We start from the raw sequence: 19,887 nt of genomic DNA, 5'->3' as shown, positions 1-19,887 counted from the left end.
CACAAAAAGCTTATGATTAGCTGCTGATGGCATAAAGAGAGAGATAACCATTGTTAGTGGTCACAACTTTATATGTTCTAAATCCAGTGATTCAATTTACAATTTGGATTTGAACAGGTTATTTTAAAGGAGTCCAATCTAAAAGCTGACTATTACCTGCATGTTTGAGGTGCTTGTCTATTTCAGTACATTAGTGGGGGGAAAGTGACTCCAGTTTGCACATACTCATTTGGAGAGTCCACAATTACTTGGCAATTTATAAACGATCCTATTCTTCAAAAGTGACTTCATGACATATCATGGAGGATGGCTCATGGGATTCTGCCGGTCAGGACCGTCATGCACTCCCAGGACATGTCAGCTATATCTAAGTACTCCCGACCTGGTTGTGGCGCGCCTGAGTCGGTGAGGCACCTGGTCTAAGAGTGCAGTGCTGCCGTAGACCAGTGGGCGAAGCCTGGTTCCTTGCAATTCCCGTACTTACCAGCAGGGGAGGTCCTTCTTACCAGAGTGGATTCTTAATGGGTGAGCTGCAGCACACAAGTTGTAAAGAACACTGTGCCAAGCATTAGCTCACCCTTGCTGCCATCAATGATACCATATAGACCTCCAGAAACTTGCTGGTGAGAAAGCACAAGCAGATTCCCCCCGTGGCTGTGATCCAGGTGGCAGAAGCAAAACAAAGCCCGGCACAGCTGCAAGCTGCTGGGAGCAAAGAGAGGACACAGCCACAAAGAAGCATCGCCTCTGTGCCCATTCGGAAGAAGGAACCAGAGCCACACAGGAAAAGGTCAAAGCAGCAGCGGCCTGGCTCTCCGGGTGAGGCAGGTGGGCAGGAGCATCAGGGTGGGCATCCCCTCTGACCATCAACACTGTTTGCAAGAATGGGCCGGTTATTTAAAATTGTTAAGACATCACCTCTCTCCTGTGCAGATTTTAAACGTGCAGTGTCACTTTTAAAATGTTCTATGAGAAAATCTCATACAAACCATTTTTAAAAATTATTTAAAACATTGACATTATGACCAAAGTCTGACAGACAACCTTGGCCCCAGTTCCTACCTCCTACATGCCCCAGCATGCCAATCAACAAGCTGAGCTTTTAGGAGTTAGCTGTAGTTCTGTTTTCTGCCCTCTGGTTCTAGTATTTGGATATGCAGGGAGGGTGACCTTGTGACAGTCAGCTGCAAGGCTGGTCTGAGGCTTCTTCACTTTTATTTGTTTTGGTCAAGATTCCCAGCTCTGTTGGTTTATTACGTGATTATCATTTTTCTTTAAAACTAACTTCAACCTCTGCTATTGGTCAGAACTTTATATGTTATCTGTCCTTTGACCATCTTTAATGTATGGAGAGAAACAGGTTGTTAAAACCTTTCTGCCTCAGGACATTGAAAACATCATGCTTATGATACATAAAAAAGCTGATTACCTCTGTGGCAGACTGGTGAAATCTCCAGGGTGTAACCTAGCCCCGGACCAAATGACTACTGGATATTACCCACAGCTCATAAAATCCTTTTAGTTTGAAGGATTCTTTAAAGTAGTACAACATGTCAGTACCACTATCATACAGACTTGACAGATTCTATGCCGGATGCACTTCATGACACAAAAGGGCTTTAAACACCGACACTTCTCAAAAATCCCCAAATTGTTCCTCTGGCCACCCCCCTAGTACAAGTGCTCCTCTAAAATGCAAACTTAATCAACTGTCAGTGCCCCCTTCAAGATTCACCAATCCACAACCAGGATCAGAAGGACAATAGAAGACAATCACTCCCTCCACCAATCTCCTGCCTAGCTCAACCTGTGTGGAACTACTCACCTCATCTACACCAGTAAGAAATTGTCTCCTCTCCTTTTAAAACACATTCTCAATCCAATCCAGTTTCAGTTTTTAATCCACCTACTTCTCCTTTTAAAGAGGTCCACTGTTTCTCGTTCCCTGCATCCGTTTGAAGACCTTTCCATCAGAATCTTCAAGCCGCTCCTCTGGTGGCTCTCCTGGCACAAGAACTCCTCTGTAACTCATCACTCACCGACCTGCCTGTCCACCCTTCAATGTTTCACTGATCAACAACTCCAACAAGGAAAAGAAGCACCAAAGGAGACATTATTAACTCCACCAATCTGGATATCCTTGCCTTCTATGCACCGGTAAGAAACCATTTCCATCTTTTTCTGTGTATGAAACATTTCTGAAGTCTTAGAATTACTTTTGCCATCTCTCCTTAAACAAAATCTGATTTATTTTTCATTGCTCAGATAATGGACTCCAGCAAAGTGTTCCTAAGTCCCTACATCTGTCTTAATAACGCTCCTTAAGAACCACCACACTGCTCCTCCAGCAGTCCTCCTGGCTCACCTGCTTGTCCACCCTTCAACAATTCACTGATCAACAACTCCAACCTGGAAAAGAAGGACAAAAGAAGACAATGACTAACTCCACCAATGACAAAGCTCCTTCCTAGCTCAACCTGTGTGGATATACTCAGCACATCTGCACCAGTAAGAATGTGTCTCCTTTCCTTTTACAACACATTCTCAATCCATTCCAGTTTAAGTTAGTAATCCACTTACCTTTCCTTTTAAAGAGGCGCTTTTTTCTTGAGGCAGACGCCTAGTTGTTCACCTCATACAAGTGGTAATCAGATTATCTTCTTCTTTATATCTAATATTCCTGGAGTTCTCACACTTACCTTTGCTGTCTCTCCTTAACAGAAATCTGTTTTGTCTGTCAGTACTCAGATGCTGGATTCCAGCGTATTGTTCCTCAGTCCCTCCATCTGTTTTGACAACTCTTCTTAAGAACCGCCCTCCTGGCACACCTGCCTGTCCATCCTTCAGAGATTCACCATAGTCACCTTGCCTGCACCAGTAAGAAACCTTCTCCACACATTTTACAACACATTCTGAACCCATTTCAGTTTCAGATATTAACCCACTTACTTCTCCCTTTAACGACCAGCAGGTCTCCTGAGGAAGACTACAGACTGTTCACCTCCTACAAGTGGTAATCCAGCTCTCTTGTTCTTTGAGAATAATGTTCCTGGAGTTCTGACATTTGCCTTTGCTGTCTCTTCTTAACAGAAATCTGTTTTCTTTGTCAATCCAGCATACTGTTTCTCATTCCTGGATTCTGTTTATTGAACTCTCCTTAAAAATCTCCACTCAGATTTTCTGGCTGACCTCCTGGAACAATGGCTCTTCTTTAAATCATCGTTCCCTCACCTCCTGGTGAACCCTCCAACATTTCACAGAGCCACAACTCACACCTTGACAAGAAAGACCAAAGACACTTGTCATCTCCACCAATCTCCTGCCTAACTCAACCAGTGTGGATAAAGTCATCTTGTCTGCACCAGTAAGAAACCATCTCCACACATTCTCAACCTTCACACATTTCACTTTCAGATAGTAACCCATTACCTTTCCCCTTAGTGCCGTCCTGGGTTCTTGATCCATAGCAAGAAGAATCATCAAACTTTGCAGATTCACCAATAAACCTTTTAAACTTTCCTTTGGTTTCCATGATTATTACCTGAGTGAAACTTTCATTCTATAAGGAACATGACATTAGCTGGTCAAGAAGATGGCTGGGTCGATGGATGATTACCCAGCTTTCTGAAATAATAAAATAAAGTTTTCAAGAAAGTCAAATAGCAGAAGAACCTGCAGAAAAATATGCAAAGTTGAATTATATATGTTTTTTAAAGTTACAAAATAACAAATAATGGAAATTATATGTAGATGACATCCAAGAAAAGTCTGTGATGCTCAGACCAGGTGAGGGGAGGAGGATGTTGTCCATTAATCAAGCTGATTGCCCGTTTGGGAAAAAGTGCTCAGAAACCTGCTGGACCTGGAACAAAGATGATCTGATGATCCTGAGTGAAATCTGTTCATGTGTGGTGTGCTAGCTGTCTGACCGGAAACCACACACTGTACGACCAAACCTGTTATTTCTACGATTTTGTTGAATATTATTTTTGATGTTCTTGTCTACTTCCTGTTATGGGCGGAGATTTACACAGGTGGGCGCAATCTGCTAATAAAGGGCCACAGGCTGCTCTGGTGAGCACTGCACTCAGGCCAAATGAAACAGAGAGCTATGTTGTTTTTCCTTCGTCACGACCCGGCATTTCCAGCCCTTTACTGATGGCAGCGTCAACAGGTTATGGGCCCAGGAAGGAGTCTGGAAGCCGATGGAACCGATTATGCTTTGACGGAGATAAAAACAAGTATGAGTTGTGGGAAACAAAGTTTTTGGCCCACTTACGTCTGCTTGAGCTGAAGAGTACCATATTACTGAAGGGTGAACCCGATGACGTGGAAGAAGACGCCACTAAAATTGAAGAGGCATATGCAGAATTAATTCAAGCATTGGACGATAAGAGTCTTTCCCTTGTGGTGAGAGATGCTGCGGATGATGGCAGAAAAGCCCTAAAGATCCTCAGAGATCGCTATGCTGGTTCGGGTAAGCCATGAGTGATTAGTTTGTATACGGAGCTGACGTCTCTTCAGAAAGGTGTCAATGAGAACGTGACTGACTACATTATCCGAGCAGAATCTGCAATTACAGCGCTGCGTAATGCAGGAGAAGTTTAAGTGATGGCCTGCTGACGGCAATGATATTAAAAGACATGCCTGATGAGTTCAAACCATTCTCTGTTTATGTTACACAGAGTGATAAAGAGTTAAGTTTTGCCCAATTTAAAATGAAGCTGAGAAGCTATGAGAGCACAGAGAAGTTGTGTGTTGCTGGCTCAGCTGAAGATTGTGTGATGAAAGTTAAAGGAAGAGACAATTGGAGCATAAAACTCACCTGTTACAACTGTGGCCAGAGAGGGTACAGAGCCCTGGATTGTCCTTCAACCTCGAGCGAGCGCAATGAGCTGAAACAGTGGTGTAGGTTCTGCAAGACCGCCACGCATAAGGATGCAAACTTCCCGTTAATGGGGAGTTTTTCTTCCCACTGTCGCTTCATGCTTGCTCAGTATGAGGGATTGCTGCAAAGCCATGTACAATGCAGACGACTCTCCCTGTGGCTCTACGGTTCCTCAGGAGTGAATGCTGCTTGTCGGGACTTTGAAGCAATCAACTGGTTTCCTTATAGGACATTTTTGACCAATCTGTATAATCTGACCCAATCTGTATAATATGATTGAACTTGACTTTGTAAAGTACCTTGAGATGGCATATTTCATGAATTGGCACTATATAAATAAAATTGAATTGAACTTAGCAGTGTCATGTTTGTTTACTGATGTACTCAGGACGCACACACGGGACTAAAAGTTTAAGAGTCTTTATTTTAAGAGGTTAGCTGGATGGTGGGTGATGAAGACCGGAGGATCACGATTGCAGAGGGTCAGAGGTGTAGGTGACGGCAGGGGCTGACGGCCCGGAGCGAGAGTCCATAATCACTAGGTGGCTGGAAATGCTCAGCGCTTCTCAGCTAGCACGCCCCATAACTCTTCAGGGAAGACAGGACACAAATCGGAGTTTCTCCAGGGCGTTCAGTCAGGTTAGCAGGTCTTCAGCAACCCACAACAAAGTTCAGAGTCTTTCAGAGAGTCTGGCTGGACTAACCTTAAACGAGAGAGCAGAAACCAAACTTCCAACTGTTCTAGTTACCTGAATCACCACTTTTTTGTCCTATTTCTATCTACATTTTATTCCTACTTGCTTTTATTCTCTTTAATTTCGCTATATTTTAATCATGTAAAGCACTTTGCATTTAACCTGACAACAGCCAGATGCATGTCTCGCTCCGCCTAGCTCCACTCACATACATCTGGGACGCCGCCACAGGAATTGCCTTTACTGAAGGCTGGGCCTTATCAAAACTCCTTGCATATGATTGGATAAGCCACTTGTCTGTCATCTTTATCGACGTGCTATTTCAACCACTCACACCGAAGCTAACCCTTGACGCTGATGAGAGCGACGCAGGAAAAATGTGTTGTATGTGTTTGCGGCTCTAGTGGCACACGTTTTATTGACAGTGAGCTGACAGGAAGAGGGGAAAGACAGGCGGCAAAGCGCCGCGGGTCGGAGTTGATCCCGGGCCGACCGCGTTGAGGACTAAAGGCCTCCTAACATGGTTCGCGCTACCCGCTCCGGGGCGCGTCCGCGTCTGCAGCGGGCGCGCCCCGGAAAACAAAACTTGCCAAATCCGGTCGGGAGAAGGGCGAAAACATCGTTTCCACCAACAAAAGCCTTCAGAGGCGTTCTCTGATGTTCTTTTAATGAAACAATATTAGGTAGATTGGACAACACGGAAGAAATAGCAGCATTAATGCTAACGCTTGCTTCCTCGTCGAGCCGCCATTGCTATCAAAACAGTCTCACGTCATGGTCACGTCTCCACTACGTCACATCTATGAAATGCCAGCCCTGCGTCCTGATTGGCCAGACCATAAAATTGGTTGGAGAAATCACTTTCAACGGGGGATCTCCCAGATGTATGTGAGTGGAGCTAGGCGGAGCGAGACATGCATCTGGCTGTTGTCAGGTTACTTTGCATTGTCTTTGTACTGAATTGTGCTATATAAATAAATCAGCCAACACATCATCATCATCATCATCATCTTCTCTGCTGCAGCTCCAGCAAACATTGACACCAATTCTTCTATTTGTTTCAGATCAGCGAGGAGCTGGAGAAGGTGAAGCAGGAGATGGAGGACAAGGGCAGCAGCATGTGTGATGGAGGTGAAGCAGACTTCTAGAGGAGTCCTTGTTTTTGCCCCCAGCGTGTCTGACATCCCTCCTCTGTCTGTGTTCCCATCTCTCCTCTCCAGCCCCGCTGGTGAAAATCAAACAGAGCCTCACCAAGCTGAAGCAGGAGATGGTCCAGATGGACGTGAGGATAGGCGTGGTCCAGCACACGCTGCTGCAGGCCAAACTCAAAGAGAAGTCCAACATGACGCGGGACATGCACGCCACCAACATCCCCGAGCCCGCCGCCGGGCCCTTGGCTTAGAACCGCCGACGGGACGGGCCCCAGAGCCCTCAGCAGGTTCTGTTCTTCCAGACGGGACGGGAGTGTTGTTCTGTCCTGAAGACTGAGCAGAAAACCAGCAAACATGTGTTTTGTCTTATAAAAAACTATTTATTTCATTCTAAAATATATTTTGTGGTTGTGTTGTTTTTTTCTAAACGGCTGAATTCTTTTTAGGTGTAATTATGCAAAGCGTCCACCAGATGTCGCCGTTGCAGCATCTAAATCAGCGTCTGTTGAGCTTTAAACGGATTAAAACTGATTAGTTTTGATGGGAGCAAAGAAATAAATATTTCCTGCAGAGCTCATCAGGAAAGCAGAAACTTCCCACAATATTTCAGCTGAGATTTACTGGAAATGTAAACCAAAACCTCTCATGACCGGATGTTTGTGCCTGAAAACGATGCTAAACCCTTCAAAACAAAATGCTTACAAACATAAAGAAAAGTAAGTGACAAAAAATAGCTTATTTCTTGGTGTATGTACACTTTTAGTATCGATTCCATACAATGTAGTATAAATGAGGCCCTGCTCCTTATTCTGCAGGCTGTAAAACCTGATAACCCTCCCTGTTCTTCCTGCTCTCAGACACACCTTGAAGCTGGTGGAGCATCTGCTGGAGGTGAAAGCTGATTGGCTGCAGCCTCTCTGCTCTGACACGTGATTCGTAGATCAGAGCTGTTGCTGTTTTCAGGAAATGAAACTCACACAGTCACTGTGACAAGAGGAGAAATGGAGCAGAACCAGCTGGACCGAGAAACCTTGTCCTGTTCGATCTGTCTGGATCTACTGAAGGATCCGGTGGCTATTCCCTGTGGACACAGCTACTGTATGAAGTGTATTAAAAACTTCTGGGATGAAGAGGATCACAAAGGAATCCACAGCTGCCCTCAGTGCAGGAAAACTTTTCTACCGAGGCCTGAGCTGAGTAAAAACACCATGTTAGCAGCTTTAGTGGAGCAGCTGAAGAAGACTGGACTCCAAGCTGCTCCTGCTGATCTCTGCTATGCTGGACCTGAAGATGTGGCCTGTGATTTCTGCTCTGGAAGAAAACTGAAAGCCATCAAGTCCTGTTTAATCTGTCTGGCCTCTTTCTGTAAGAAACACCTTCAGCCTCATTATGATGTGGCTCCACTAAAGAAACACAAGCTGGTGGAGCCCTCCAAGAACCTCCAGGAGAACATCTGCTCTCGTCATGATGAGGTGATGAAGATGTTCTGTCGTACTGATCAGAAGTGTATCTGTTATCTCTGCTCTGTGGATGAACATAAAGGCCACGACACAGTGTCAGCTGCAGCAGAAAGGACTGAGAGGCAGAGAGAGCTGGAGGTGAGACGAGAAAACATCCAGCAGAGAATCCAGGACAGAGAGAAAGATGTGAAGCTGCTTCAACAGGAGCTGGAGGCCATCAAGCACTCTGCTGATAAAACAGTGGAGGACAGTGAGAAGATCTTCACTCAGCTGATCCGTCTCATCCAGAAAAGAAGCTCTGATGTGAAGCAGCAGATCAGATCCCAGCAGGAAACTGAAGGGAGTCGAGTCAAAGAGCTTCAGGAGAAGCTGGAGCAGGAGATCACTGAGCTGAAGAGGAAAGACGCTGAGCTGAAGCAGCTCTCAGACACAGAGGATCACAACCAGTTTCTCCACAACTACCCCTCACTGTCAGCACTCAGTGAGTCTACACACTCATCCAGCATCAAGATCCGTCCTCTGAGCTACTTTGAGGATGTGACAGCAGCTGTGTCAGAGCTCAGAGATCAACTACAGGACATCCTGAGAGACGCATGGACAAACATCTCACTGAGACTCACTGAGGTGGATGTTTTACTGTCAGAACGAGAACCAAAGAGCAGAGCTGGATTCTTGAGATATTCATGTGAAATCACACTGGATTCAAACACAGCACACAGTCGTCTGTTACTATCAGAGGGGAACAGGAAGGTGACATGGATGAAACAACCTCAGTCTTATTCTAGTCATCCAGACAGATTCACTTATTGGCTTCAGGTTCTGAGTAGAGAGAGTCTGACTGGACGTTGTTACTGGGAGGTGGAGAGGAGAGAGAGAGTTGATGTAGCAGTCGCATACAAGAATATCAGCAGAGCAGGAAGAGGGAATGAATGTAGATTTGGAGGTAATGACAAATCTTGGGCATTATATTGTTACCAAGGAGGTTATCAATTTGGTCACAACAACATCTGGACCTCCATCTCAGGTCCTGGTTCCTCCAGAGTAGGAGTGTACCTGGATCACAGAGCAGGTATTCTGTCCTTCTACAGCGTCTCTGAAACCATGACTCTCCTCCACAGAGTCCAGACCACCTTCACTCAGCCGCTACATGCTGGAGTTTATGTTTATTGGAGCGTTGGAGGTTCTGCTGAGTTCTGTAAACCCAAATAGACAGAATCCACTGAAGGTTCAGTGAGTTTGATTCTGGTTTTTAAATCTCCAGCAGATTATTTTCTTGATGGTTGTTGTTTAATGTCTAAACTGCAAAGAAATCAATAGTCAGAGATTGTCAGCATTTGTTTTCCTTCAGAATTGATGTTCTGGTTCTGTTGGGTTTGTTCATTTCTCAACATTGTTTTCTAAACCAGCTGATCAGCACCAGAATATATATTTCTTAATTGTTTAATTGTTTAATTTTTTTTCTGTTGAAAGTTTAAATAAATCAAACATATCTCAGAATCATGAGAATTAATCTGAATTATTTCAAAAACTATTTCTACGTAAAATTAAAAAAAAAAGTTTTATTTCTGTGTTAAAATCTAAATAAATCACATACTACTCGGAATCATGTCAATTAATTTTATTTATTTAGGAATCTTTCCAGGTAAAACTAAATAATGTATGATTGTTATATTTTTACGATAAGATATATGTGTGCATAAGGAAATATGAAAGCTGAAAAAGAGTATTTACGGACAAAGAAACTACTCCAAAAAGTACATCTTGTTCAAAAAGTTCCTAAAGTAAATGTAACTGAGTAAATGCAACTAGTTACTTCCCACCTCTGTGGACAGTACAGTAACCGTAACATAAGTCTAAACTAACAGCTAAAGCTTCTAAAAGCTTAATTTTCTATTCTGACTTCCATCAAAAGCAACTTTTAAATCCATGAAGCGTCTGAATTTAGTGAGATGTCAGCTTTTAGAAAGAGGCCTAACATGAGCATTTTCACAGCAGTGAGCTGAAAAAACTTGGCCTTCTAACTGCCCTAACCTTGGCTGCTAAGCAGAGCATCATAGCAAAGCACAACAGAGGCACTTGAAGTTACACTGCTGCTTATTGAGAGAAATATTACCAAGATGACATCATAATTGTAGCAGTTATCAAGTTACCTTTTATTTAAATAAACATACCTTCCACAGTACTGCAGCGGCGTGACTGCATGACCGTCCCAACCCTGAAAAGTCTTATTTCCATTTCTGTATAAGCAGTTTTATTGTTTGAAAAATGCTCAATAAATAAAGTATGACTGATTAAAATATATAAAAATATTCCCCTCCCTGGGCTGCCACCTTACCGTGGTGGAGGGGTTTGAGTGTCCCAATGATCCTAGGAGCTATGCTGTCAGGGGCTTTAAGCCCCTAGTAGGGTCACCCAAGGCAGACAGGTCCTAGGTGAGGGACCAGACAAAGTGCAGCCCAAAATGCCCCTTATGATGAATACAATTATTGGACCTCGTGTTCCCTCGCCCGGACGCGGGTCACCGGGGCCCCACTCTGGAGCCAGGCCTGGAGGTGGGGCACGTTGGCGAGCGTCTGGTGGCCGGGCTTTTGCCCATGGAGCCCGGCCGGGCTCAGCCCGAAGAGGCGACATGGGTCCCCCTTCCGATGGGCTCACCAACTGTCGGAGGGGCCAAAGGGGTCGGGTGCAATGTGTAACGGGTAGCAGTGGAGGGCGGGGACCTTGGCGTTCCGATCCTCGGCTGCAGAAGCTGGCTCTTGGGACGTGGAATGTCACCTCTCTGGTGGGGAAGGAGCCTGAGCTTGTGCACGAGGTTGAGAGGTTCCGACTAGAGATAGTCGGACTCACCTCGACGCACCGCTCTGGCTCCGGAACCAGTCTCCTTGAGAGGGGCTGGACATTCTTCCACTCTGGAGTTGCCCATGGTGAGAGGCGCCGAGCTGGGGTTGGCATACTTGTTGCCCCCCATCTCGGTGCCTGCACGTTGGGGTTTTCCCCGGTGAACGACAGGGTGGCCTCCCTCCGCATTCGTGTGGGGGGACGGGTTCTGACCGTTGTTTGCGCTTATGCGCCAAACAGCAGTTCAGATTACCCACCCTTTTTGGAGTCCTTGGAAGGGGTACTGGAGAGTGCCCCTCCTGGGGACTCCCTCGTTTTGCTGGGGGACTTCAACGCTCACGTGGGCAATGACAGTGGGACCTGGAGGGGCGTGGTTGGGAGGAATGGCCCACCTGATCTGAACTTGAGTGGTGTTTTGTTGTTGGACTTCTGTGCTCGTTATGGATTGTCCATCACAAACACCATGTTCAAGCATAAGGGTGTCCATATGTGCTCTTGGCACCAGGACACCCTAGGTCGCAGTTCAATGATCGACTTTGTTGTCGTTTCATCTGACCTGCGGCCGCATGTCTTGGACACTCGGGTGAAGAGAGGGGCGGAGCTCTCCACCGACCACTACCTGGTGGTGAGTTGGCTCCGATGGCGGGGGAGGAAGCCGGTCCGACCGGGCAGGCCCAAACGCACTGTGAGGGTTTGCTGGGAACGTCTGGCGGAGTCCCCTGTGAGGCGGAGCTTTAACTCCCACCTCCGGGAGAACTTTAAACACGCCCTGAGGGAGGCGGGGGACATTGAGTCTGAATGGACCATGTTCCACGCCTCTATTGCTGAGGCGGCTAGTCGGAGCTGTGGCCGCAAGGTTGTCGGTGCATGTCGTGGCGGCAACCCTCGAACCCGCTGGTGGACACCAGCGGTGAGGGAAGCCGTCAAGCTGAAGAAGGAGTCCTATCGGGCTTTTTTGGCCTGTGGGACCCCGGAAGCAGCTGATGTGTACCGGCAGTCGAAGCGGCGGGCGGCTCGGCTGGTCGCCGAGGCAAAAACTCGGGCGTGGGAAGAGTTCGGAGAGGCCATGGAGAAAGACTTCCGTACGGCTTCGAAGCGATTCTGGTCCACCATCCGGCGTCTCAGGAGGGGGAAGCAGTGCAGTACCAACACTGTTTACAGTGGGGGTGGTGTGCTGCTGACCTCGACTCGGGACGTCGTGCGTCGGTGGGCGGAATACTTCGAAGACCTCCTTAATCCCACCAACACGTCTTCCATTGAGGAAGCAGAGCCTGAGGACTCTGGGTCGGGTTCTCCCATCTCTGGTGCTGAGGTTGCCGAGGTTGTTAAAAAGCTCCTCGGTGGCAAGGTTCCGGGGGTGGATGAGATTCGCCCTGAGTACCTTAAGGCTCTGGATGTTGTGGGGCTGTGTTGGTTAACGCGGCTCTGCAACATTGCGTGGACATCGGGGGCAGTTCCCCTGGATTGGCAGACTGGGGTGGTGGTCCCCCTATTTAAAAAGGGGGACCGGAGGGTGTGTTCCAACTACAGAGGAATCACACTCTTAAGCCTCCCTGGTAAGGTCTATTCAGGGGTTCTGGAAAGGAGGGTCCGTCGGATAGTCGAATCTCGGATTCAGGAAGAGCAGTGTGGTTTTCGTCCTGGCCGTGGAACACTGGACCAGCTCTATACCCTCAGCAGGATTCTTGAGGGGGCATGGGAGTTTGCCCAACCAGTCTACATGTGTTTTGTGGATCTGGAGAAGGCATTTGACCGTGTCCCTTGAGGGATCCTGTAGGGGGTACTCCAGGAGTATGGAGTACCGGACCCTTTAATAAGGGCTGTCAGGTCTCTGTACGACCGGTGTCAGAGTCTGGTCCGCATTGCCGGCAGTAAGTCGGACTCGTTTCCGGTGAGAGTTGGACTCCGCCAAGGCTGCCCTTTGTCACCGATTCTGTTCATAACTTTTATGGACAGAATTTCTAGGCGCAGCCAAGGTGTTGAGGGGATCCGCTTTGGTGGCCTTAGGATTGCGTCTCTGCTATTCGCGGATGACGTGGTCCTATTGGCTTCATCAGGGCGTGATCTACAGCTCTCACTGGAGCGGTTCGCAGCCGAGTGCGAAGCGGCCAGGATGAGAATCAGTGCCTCCAAATCCGAGACCATGGTCTTGAACCGGAAAAGGGTAGAGTGCCTTCTCCGGGTTGGGGAGGATGTCCTGCCCCTAGTGGAGGAGTTCAAGTATCTTGGGGTCTTGTTCACGAATGAGGGGAAGATGGAGCGGGAGATCGACAGGCGGATTGGTGCAGCGTCTGCTGTGAAGCGGGCGCTGTACCGATCCGTTGTGGTGAAGAGAGAGCTGAGCCAAAAGGCGAAGCTCTCGATTTACCGGTCGATCTACGTTCCTACCCTCATCTATGGTCACGAGCTTTGGGTCGTGACCGAAAGAACGAGATCCCGGATACAAGCGGCTGAAATGAGTTTTCTCCGTAGTGTGTCTGGGCTCTCCCTTAGAGATAGGGTGAGGAGCTCAGTCATCCGGGGAGGACTCAGAGTAGAGCCGCTGCTCCTCCACGTCGAGAGGAGCCAGTTGAGGTGGCTCGGGCATCTGGTCAGGATGCCTCCTGGACGCCTCCCTGGAGAGGTGTTCCGGGCACGTCCCACCGGGAGGAGGCCCAGGGGAAGACCCAGGACACGCTGGAGGGACTATGTCTCCCGGCTGGCCTGGGAACGCCTTGGGGTTCCTCCTGAGGAGCTGGCCCAAGTGGCTGGGGAGAGGGACGTCTGGGCCTCCCTACTAAAGCTGCTACCCCCGCGACCCGACCCCGGATAAGCGGAAGACGACGGACGGACGGACGGATGATTAAAATATTGTTTAATGTCTAAATGTTACCAGAAATAGACCATCCTGTATCAGTGCATCAATATTCACTGCAAAAAGGAACTAAATGAAGTAAAATCTTTATGAAATGAGTGTATTTGTCCTTGATGGGTGGGCCTGGGTGGGTCTAGGCTCTCCCACTTGTTTGTTGGACGTGTGTTGTTAATTGGTGCTATATAAATTAAACTGAATGAATAGCGTGTTAGCAGAAGAAGAAGAGAGAAGAGGACAAGGAGAAGTTTCCTTCCAGCTGATTCAGACATGAGGTTCTTTGGTTGAGCTCCAAAATGTGCTGAAATGGTTGAGTCAGCTCTCCTCTTCCCTGCTGGCTTCTGCTGGGGGTTTTGAATGGAGCGCTGACAGAAGGTGAGGAGGAGGTGGATCTCAGAGGAGATGCCACTTTCACATCATGCTAGCTCTCCATCATTACCAACTATAGCTTTAAGGCTATTTAGATGGAGCCAATGACTGCTGAGATATTCACCAGCTACTATAAAACTCAGGAGCTGAGTCCAGAGAGCACAATCTGTAGCGCTAGCTGACAGTGGACCGCCCATCTCTGCATGAAAACCTCACAAAGACGTTTAAATGTGGCATTAAAATAAATTGGCAGACACAACTTGTTCTCCTGCAGCTTTTTGGGGAACGGTGGTGCTCAACCAGTTCTGCTGGAAACTGATTGGTTTCACCACAGCACACAAGGCAACTTGTGTCAGAACTGCTTCATGGAGTTGGTGCTTCTGGTCAACTAGTGGTGGAAGGATTTCCATCCATGTCTCCAGGAAGCCGCCTGTCTGCACACATAATCCTTGTCAGAACTATGGACGGTGCCAGAGACTCCTGGACTCAGACCAGTGGTTCTGTTGATGTCCTGCTGGATTCTACAGGGAACAATGTGAGCATTGACTGAAGAGCAGCACCCTAAAAGGACGCCATCTTTCCCCCATCAGTTCCATAAAGGACAACCTGGAAAAAATCAGGACCAGATGTTGCATTTCTGCAGAATACTGATGGATGACACCAGTGATTTAATTCCAAGCGAGCGCTAAAAGTCATCTGAAAACAGATGTTAGAAATAAAGCAGAACTGATGGGTCCCCAGGCTGCCCCTGTGATTCAACAAACCACCACCAGATGGCGCTGAACTGAACCCTGATTGTTGAAGCTGGTCATGTTTGAGATGCTGTTACTGTTTGTTGGCAGGAACCATTCATGTTTCACTACAAGGATTCTGAGTAGATGAATAGATTCTGTTTTTAATGAAAATAAATGTCATTTTCATTCCTTTGAGGTTATTTTCTCTGTGAAGCCTTGGGTTCAGCTGTTTTTAGTTCTGTTTAAAAGCTGCTAAAATATAAGATCAGACAAACAGTTGATAATATTTTACTTTATAACCCCATCAGCTAAGATTTAAGGTATAATTTCAGCAAATGTTGCTCTAGTATAAAGGAAAACAAACCCTAGAAAAAGAAAGTAGTCTCAGAGACACGTGTGTGTTTCAGTAGTGATCAATGCTGCACCAGAGGGTTGTTAGGATCCTGAAATATGGGGACTTAGCCCCGCCCAGAAATAGTTGAAGTTTGATACAACAGCAGAAGAAATTTAATTTACTTCCATCTAATAACGATACTGAACATGCTGCAGTCCTTTGCCTCTAGACTGAGTTTTTTAGCTGCTATAAATGTAACGTTCTGTTGTCGTTCAGGTTATTTTCTTTCAGTTTAGCCACTTTTCTGTCTTAGGTTTTATTTCTGCTTTCTTGTTTTGTATTGGATTTATCCTTAGCCGGTTTTAGTCTTTATTTCAGCTAGTGTTTGTTCAGTCTTTGTCTTGCTTTTTACCTTAGGTTTATTAGTCTGTGTGCTCCGTTTATTATTTCCACCTGTTTTGGTTAATTAGTCCCGCCCTGTTCTTCTGTTCCGTTCATCTATTTAAGCCCGCTTTAGTTTTCGGTTTGTTGCCAGGACGTCTCGTGATATCCTCTTGTTCAAGTTCCCCGGTAAGAATACTTTTCCCCTTGACTGTTTTAGTTTAGCCTGCCTGCCCGTTTGCCCGTTTAGCTTTTGGTTCGTCTGTTTTTGGAGTTTGCTTTGTTGTTTACCTGAAGCCAGTTCTTTTGTCCCCTGGACCTTTTTGTCAATAAACCCCTTTTTAAGCTTCAGCTCGGTGTCCGGCTAACATTTGGGTTCTCCATACACAATTCATTACAATAAATGAAAAAGAAACAAGCTTTATGTGGTTGTTTTTATTGGTAGCAGCCTGAGTAATCCCTGCAGGAACAGAGTTTGCTCGTTGTGTCTGATGAAAGTTGCTCTTGAACTCAGAAGCTTTGTTCAACCACTGTCTCATCTAAAGAACCAAACTCTCCCTTTTTCCTGGTTTTGTAATCGTCATTGTCATTTATTTCACAAAGGACTAAGGCCTTCAGCTGATACAGTGTTTATATTTATATTTACTGTTATTATAGTTTAGTAATATTTATGGTTTCTTTCATCCTCTTCGGCCAATTGATTCCTTTTGATCCAGTTTTTGTTTCACTTCACTAATTCTCACCTGGAAATGATTGAAGGAAACATCCTGGATGAATAAAGAGTGGTTCTGCAGCTATTTTATTGTCTTATCTGTTCTTAATTTTCTCTGATTTCATAATTAATGACAGAAAGGTTTTAGAGGAGCAGCTCAGCTCTGCTCTTACTGCAGCATCAGGATAAAAACCTGTTTCTCCTCCACCAATCACAGCAGCTCTCTGCCTGAAGGAGGAAGAAAACCTCCTGATAAAAGCGCGCTTATTGTCCTCTGTCCCTCTGAACAACAACTATTTAACTATTTAACAATCACTACTTGTTTATTTCTGCACCTGCCATTTCAGAGCAAGATAAAAGCTCAGATTTTCTTCTTCTGCTAAGTTCAGAACAAACTCAGCTTCAATAGGAGCCAGAGTGCTGCTCAATGTTCCCCCTAATGTATTTAAAGGGGAAGTCCGGTCAACAAGGAAAAATCAGGGTATCATTAGCTATAACTAAAACTAATACGTTCGTGGTTATTTAATGAACTTATCTTTAATCAATACGAAAATAAAAACATAAATTGTCGTCTGAATCACTGTGTATGGGGGCTGACATTACTGCCCATATTTGGGCAGTAAGGGGCGTTTGACATCACATCCTGCGACGTAGAAAAGCGGAAGCGTCGACAGCATTTCTCCACTCTTTCCATGCAAAGTCAATAGGAGCCGTTCTACACAGCTGCGATCATCAATAATTTTTTCGGATTTCCAGAGGACTTCACCGCTGACATTCCCAAGAGCTATTGCTGAAGCAACAATGCCCACGTGCATGGCCATCGGATGTTCCAACACAACTGGTAAAAGTGGAAAAAATATTGCTTATTTGAACTTCCCGATTCATGAGCCACCGGGCTCGGCGCTGGATTGCCAACTTGAAGAGAGCGGATTTGCCATCTAACTTCTGGCCAGAGAGAAAACACGTCATATGCAGCAACCATTTCGAAGAAGAATGTTTTGAACATGACATGAGAGCGAGGATTTTCGGTAAGTTATTTTGAAATTTTAAATTTTTTATTTAGAAGTTACGGGGATGGTTAACGACCAGAGGGGCTGAGGGATACCACATGTGATGTGGTATCCCTCAGCCCCAGCATGTGCTGGAATGCTTTTATATTTTAATACTTATACAATAATGACCACCTGCCCTATTTACTAGGGGGCAAATATATAACTTAAGTCACTTCAGCTCGATCTCTCCTCCGCTGTGTGTGTGTGTGTGTGCATATTTAGCTGAAATTAATATTTAATATTTATTAATATTACTTCACTTTCTGTCTGATACGTCCGTGACAACGACAAACTGTAATATTCTGTGCCTAACTCTGGCATACTGCGTCTGACATGACATTAAAAGTTTTTTACGTGAGCCTCATCCAGACAGCTAAATGTTAGTTTCTACTTTATTTAGTTAAACTTTGTTTGTAATCATTTATTCCTAAAATAATTAGCATTTTTACATTTATGTTCAGGCAACTACCCAAATTGTCATGAACTAGGACAGAAGGACCCAGTATTCAACCAGACAAGCAGAACGTTAGTTAAAGAAGGTTTATTTTTGGATGGGTAGCGGGCAGAACCGCAATGACAGACTGGCTGATAAGTTCACATTTCCTAGTCCAAAACCGGGTGGACAGAACAGCAGGACAGTCCACATAAGAATCTGGGCTCAGAGTAAAGGAACAGATCCAAGTCTGAATACAACAGGTCCGGTTCGGTACACAACAGGCAGGATACAGACAGGGATCAAGCAAGCTCAGATAGTTCAGGGACAAAACTCAGATCAGGTAACACGAGCCAAAAGTCAGACTCAGGCAGGCAAAACAGGTTAATCGGGAACAAGCTAGCTCAGGTGTCTAGAGGGAAATCAGGTTGGAATCACCAGGCAATCAGAAATAAGATGCTGGATAAGACTCACCGAATGGCTCATAATAATCTGGCAGAGAACAGAGGAGTGAGGCAGGTATAAATAGAACAGGGGACAGGTGAATTGGAGTGAAGAATAATTACAGGTGACAGGTGACACTGATCAGAGGAAGGGTGGTGGCTAGGGATAGACCAAACTAATTGGTTGGTGACTAATGGCTGGAATGTGAAAAGGTCTAATTGGTTAGTGACTGGTGACAGGGGACAAACTGATAGGGTGGTGACTGCAAACTGAGCTGGTTGACCAATGGCTGATGAATGAGAGCAGAATAGGACTGGCTGGTGACTGAGGTGAAATGAGCCGACCGATGCTGACAGGTGAACAGATGAACTAAGGAGAAGTGCAAACAGAACCAAAACAAAACCCAAACAATGACAGAAACCAAACTAAGACAAAACCCAAAACAGAACCTAAACTAAGACAGAATTCAACTATGACCCAAACATTATTTTATGATGGCGGACTGGATTCATCCTCACGCTGCCGTTACTCTTAATCAAATGTAGCTGCCATGCGCGACATCCGCCAATGAAAAACTATTGCATCTTGCTGTGATTAGCATTTAATCTGAATAAATCTCTAATTTTCTGTGCGCCCATCCTACATCTAACTTGTTGTCAGAGTAAGCATCTCACTCCGATGGTTTGATGTCAGAGCTTTGGCTGCCCCTCTGTAAGTCTATCATAAATGTATGTGCAAAAAATTATTTATCTGTGTTCTTAAATTTAATAACCAGTTGCTGCTACCTTATTTGAAACAAAAAAATATTGGTTGTCATTAGACCTTTAATGTCATCGGCTAAAGAGTTTTCTTTAGCTGGAGAAGAAAAAAATGATTTGTGCTTTTTTCCCTCCCTCAGGGAGCCTCACCTGTGCTTTTGTTGCTACACTTTACTGGTAGTTTAACAACTGAATAAACGTATATCTCAAATGATCCAATAGGATCCTATACCATTTTGTCTACATTCACATCACATTTTGTAACGTTTCTGGCACTGGAGCTGATCTAATCTTTACTCAGCACACCTGTTTACTCTCCACCCCGTCTGCAATTAGCCTTCAGTGTTTTCACGTGTTATCATCTCTATTTATACTCCGTTCTGATCAGTCTCCAGTGCCAGAACGTCACTCCTCACCCGTTCACTCTCATGCAGTGGCGGCTGGCCAGTAGGGGGCGCTCGGGCGCCGCCCCCTTTAAATCGTTTAGATAATAAATGATTTCTGAACTGCAAAGTACTTAGAAATGTATTTATTCATACTGTGTGTCCAATAGACATGTTAGAATTTATTAAAATAGTAAATACATAATTCTATTTATTTGCTCACATTGTGCACACTTCCTCCTTTCCTATGTGCAGGGCGCCGGTCTAATGGGAGTGAATGTAGGCGCAGGAACTTGGGCAAGCATGTGATCTGAGGCTGACTTTTAATTGGTTATCTAGGGTTTTGCATAGGGGCGCACTGCTCTGCGTCCCGGACACACCTATTCTGTTGCGTCATTACTGGT

At 45.6% G+C, this 19,887-nt stretch overlaps 2 protein-coding genes and 2 long non-coding RNA genes across 4 annotated transcripts in view; all 4 read left to right on the top strand.

Annotated features, from left to right (window-relative positions):
• LOC118560306 (trichohyalin-like) overlaps window positions 1–19,887 on the top strand; it is a 190,389-nt gene that overhangs the window by 20,395 nt on the left and 150,107 nt on the right. The window lies entirely within an intron of this gene.
• Window positions 1,746–3,519, top strand: LOC118560350. The gene is made up of 7 exons (XR_004929270.1): window positions 1,746–1,838; window positions 1,925–2,157; window positions 2,266–2,508; window positions 2,722–2,877; window positions 2,969–3,013; window positions 3,176–3,364; window positions 3,442–3,519. It is a non-coding gene; the product is annotated as an uncharacterized LOC118560350 (long non-coding RNA).
• LOC118560347 lies at window positions 6,609–7,044 on the top strand. Its single transcript, XR_004929264.1, has 2 exons — window positions 6,609–6,714; window positions 6,804–7,044. It is a non-coding gene; the product is annotated as an uncharacterized LOC118560347 (long non-coding RNA).
• Window positions 7,736–9,603, top strand: LOC118560323 (E3 ubiquitin/ISG15 ligase TRIM25-like). Its single transcript, XM_036131262.1, has one exon. It carries the CDS (start codon window positions 7,736–7,738, stop codon window positions 9,401–9,403), a length of 1,668 nt encoding a protein of 555 aa, XP_035987155.1. The 3' UTR covers window positions 9,404–9,603.

This window comes from Fundulus heteroclitus, unplaced genomic scaffold (assembly GCF_011125445.2).
Source record: "Fundulus heteroclitus isolate FHET01 unplaced genomic scaffold, MU-UCD_Fhet_4.1 scaffold_42, whole genome shotgun sequence".
NCBI classification, from domain to species: Eukaryota; Metazoa; Chordata; class Actinopteri; order Cyprinodontiformes; family Fundulidae; genus Fundulus; species Fundulus heteroclitus.
This window is presented reverse-complemented; position numbering and strand designations above follow the sequence as displayed.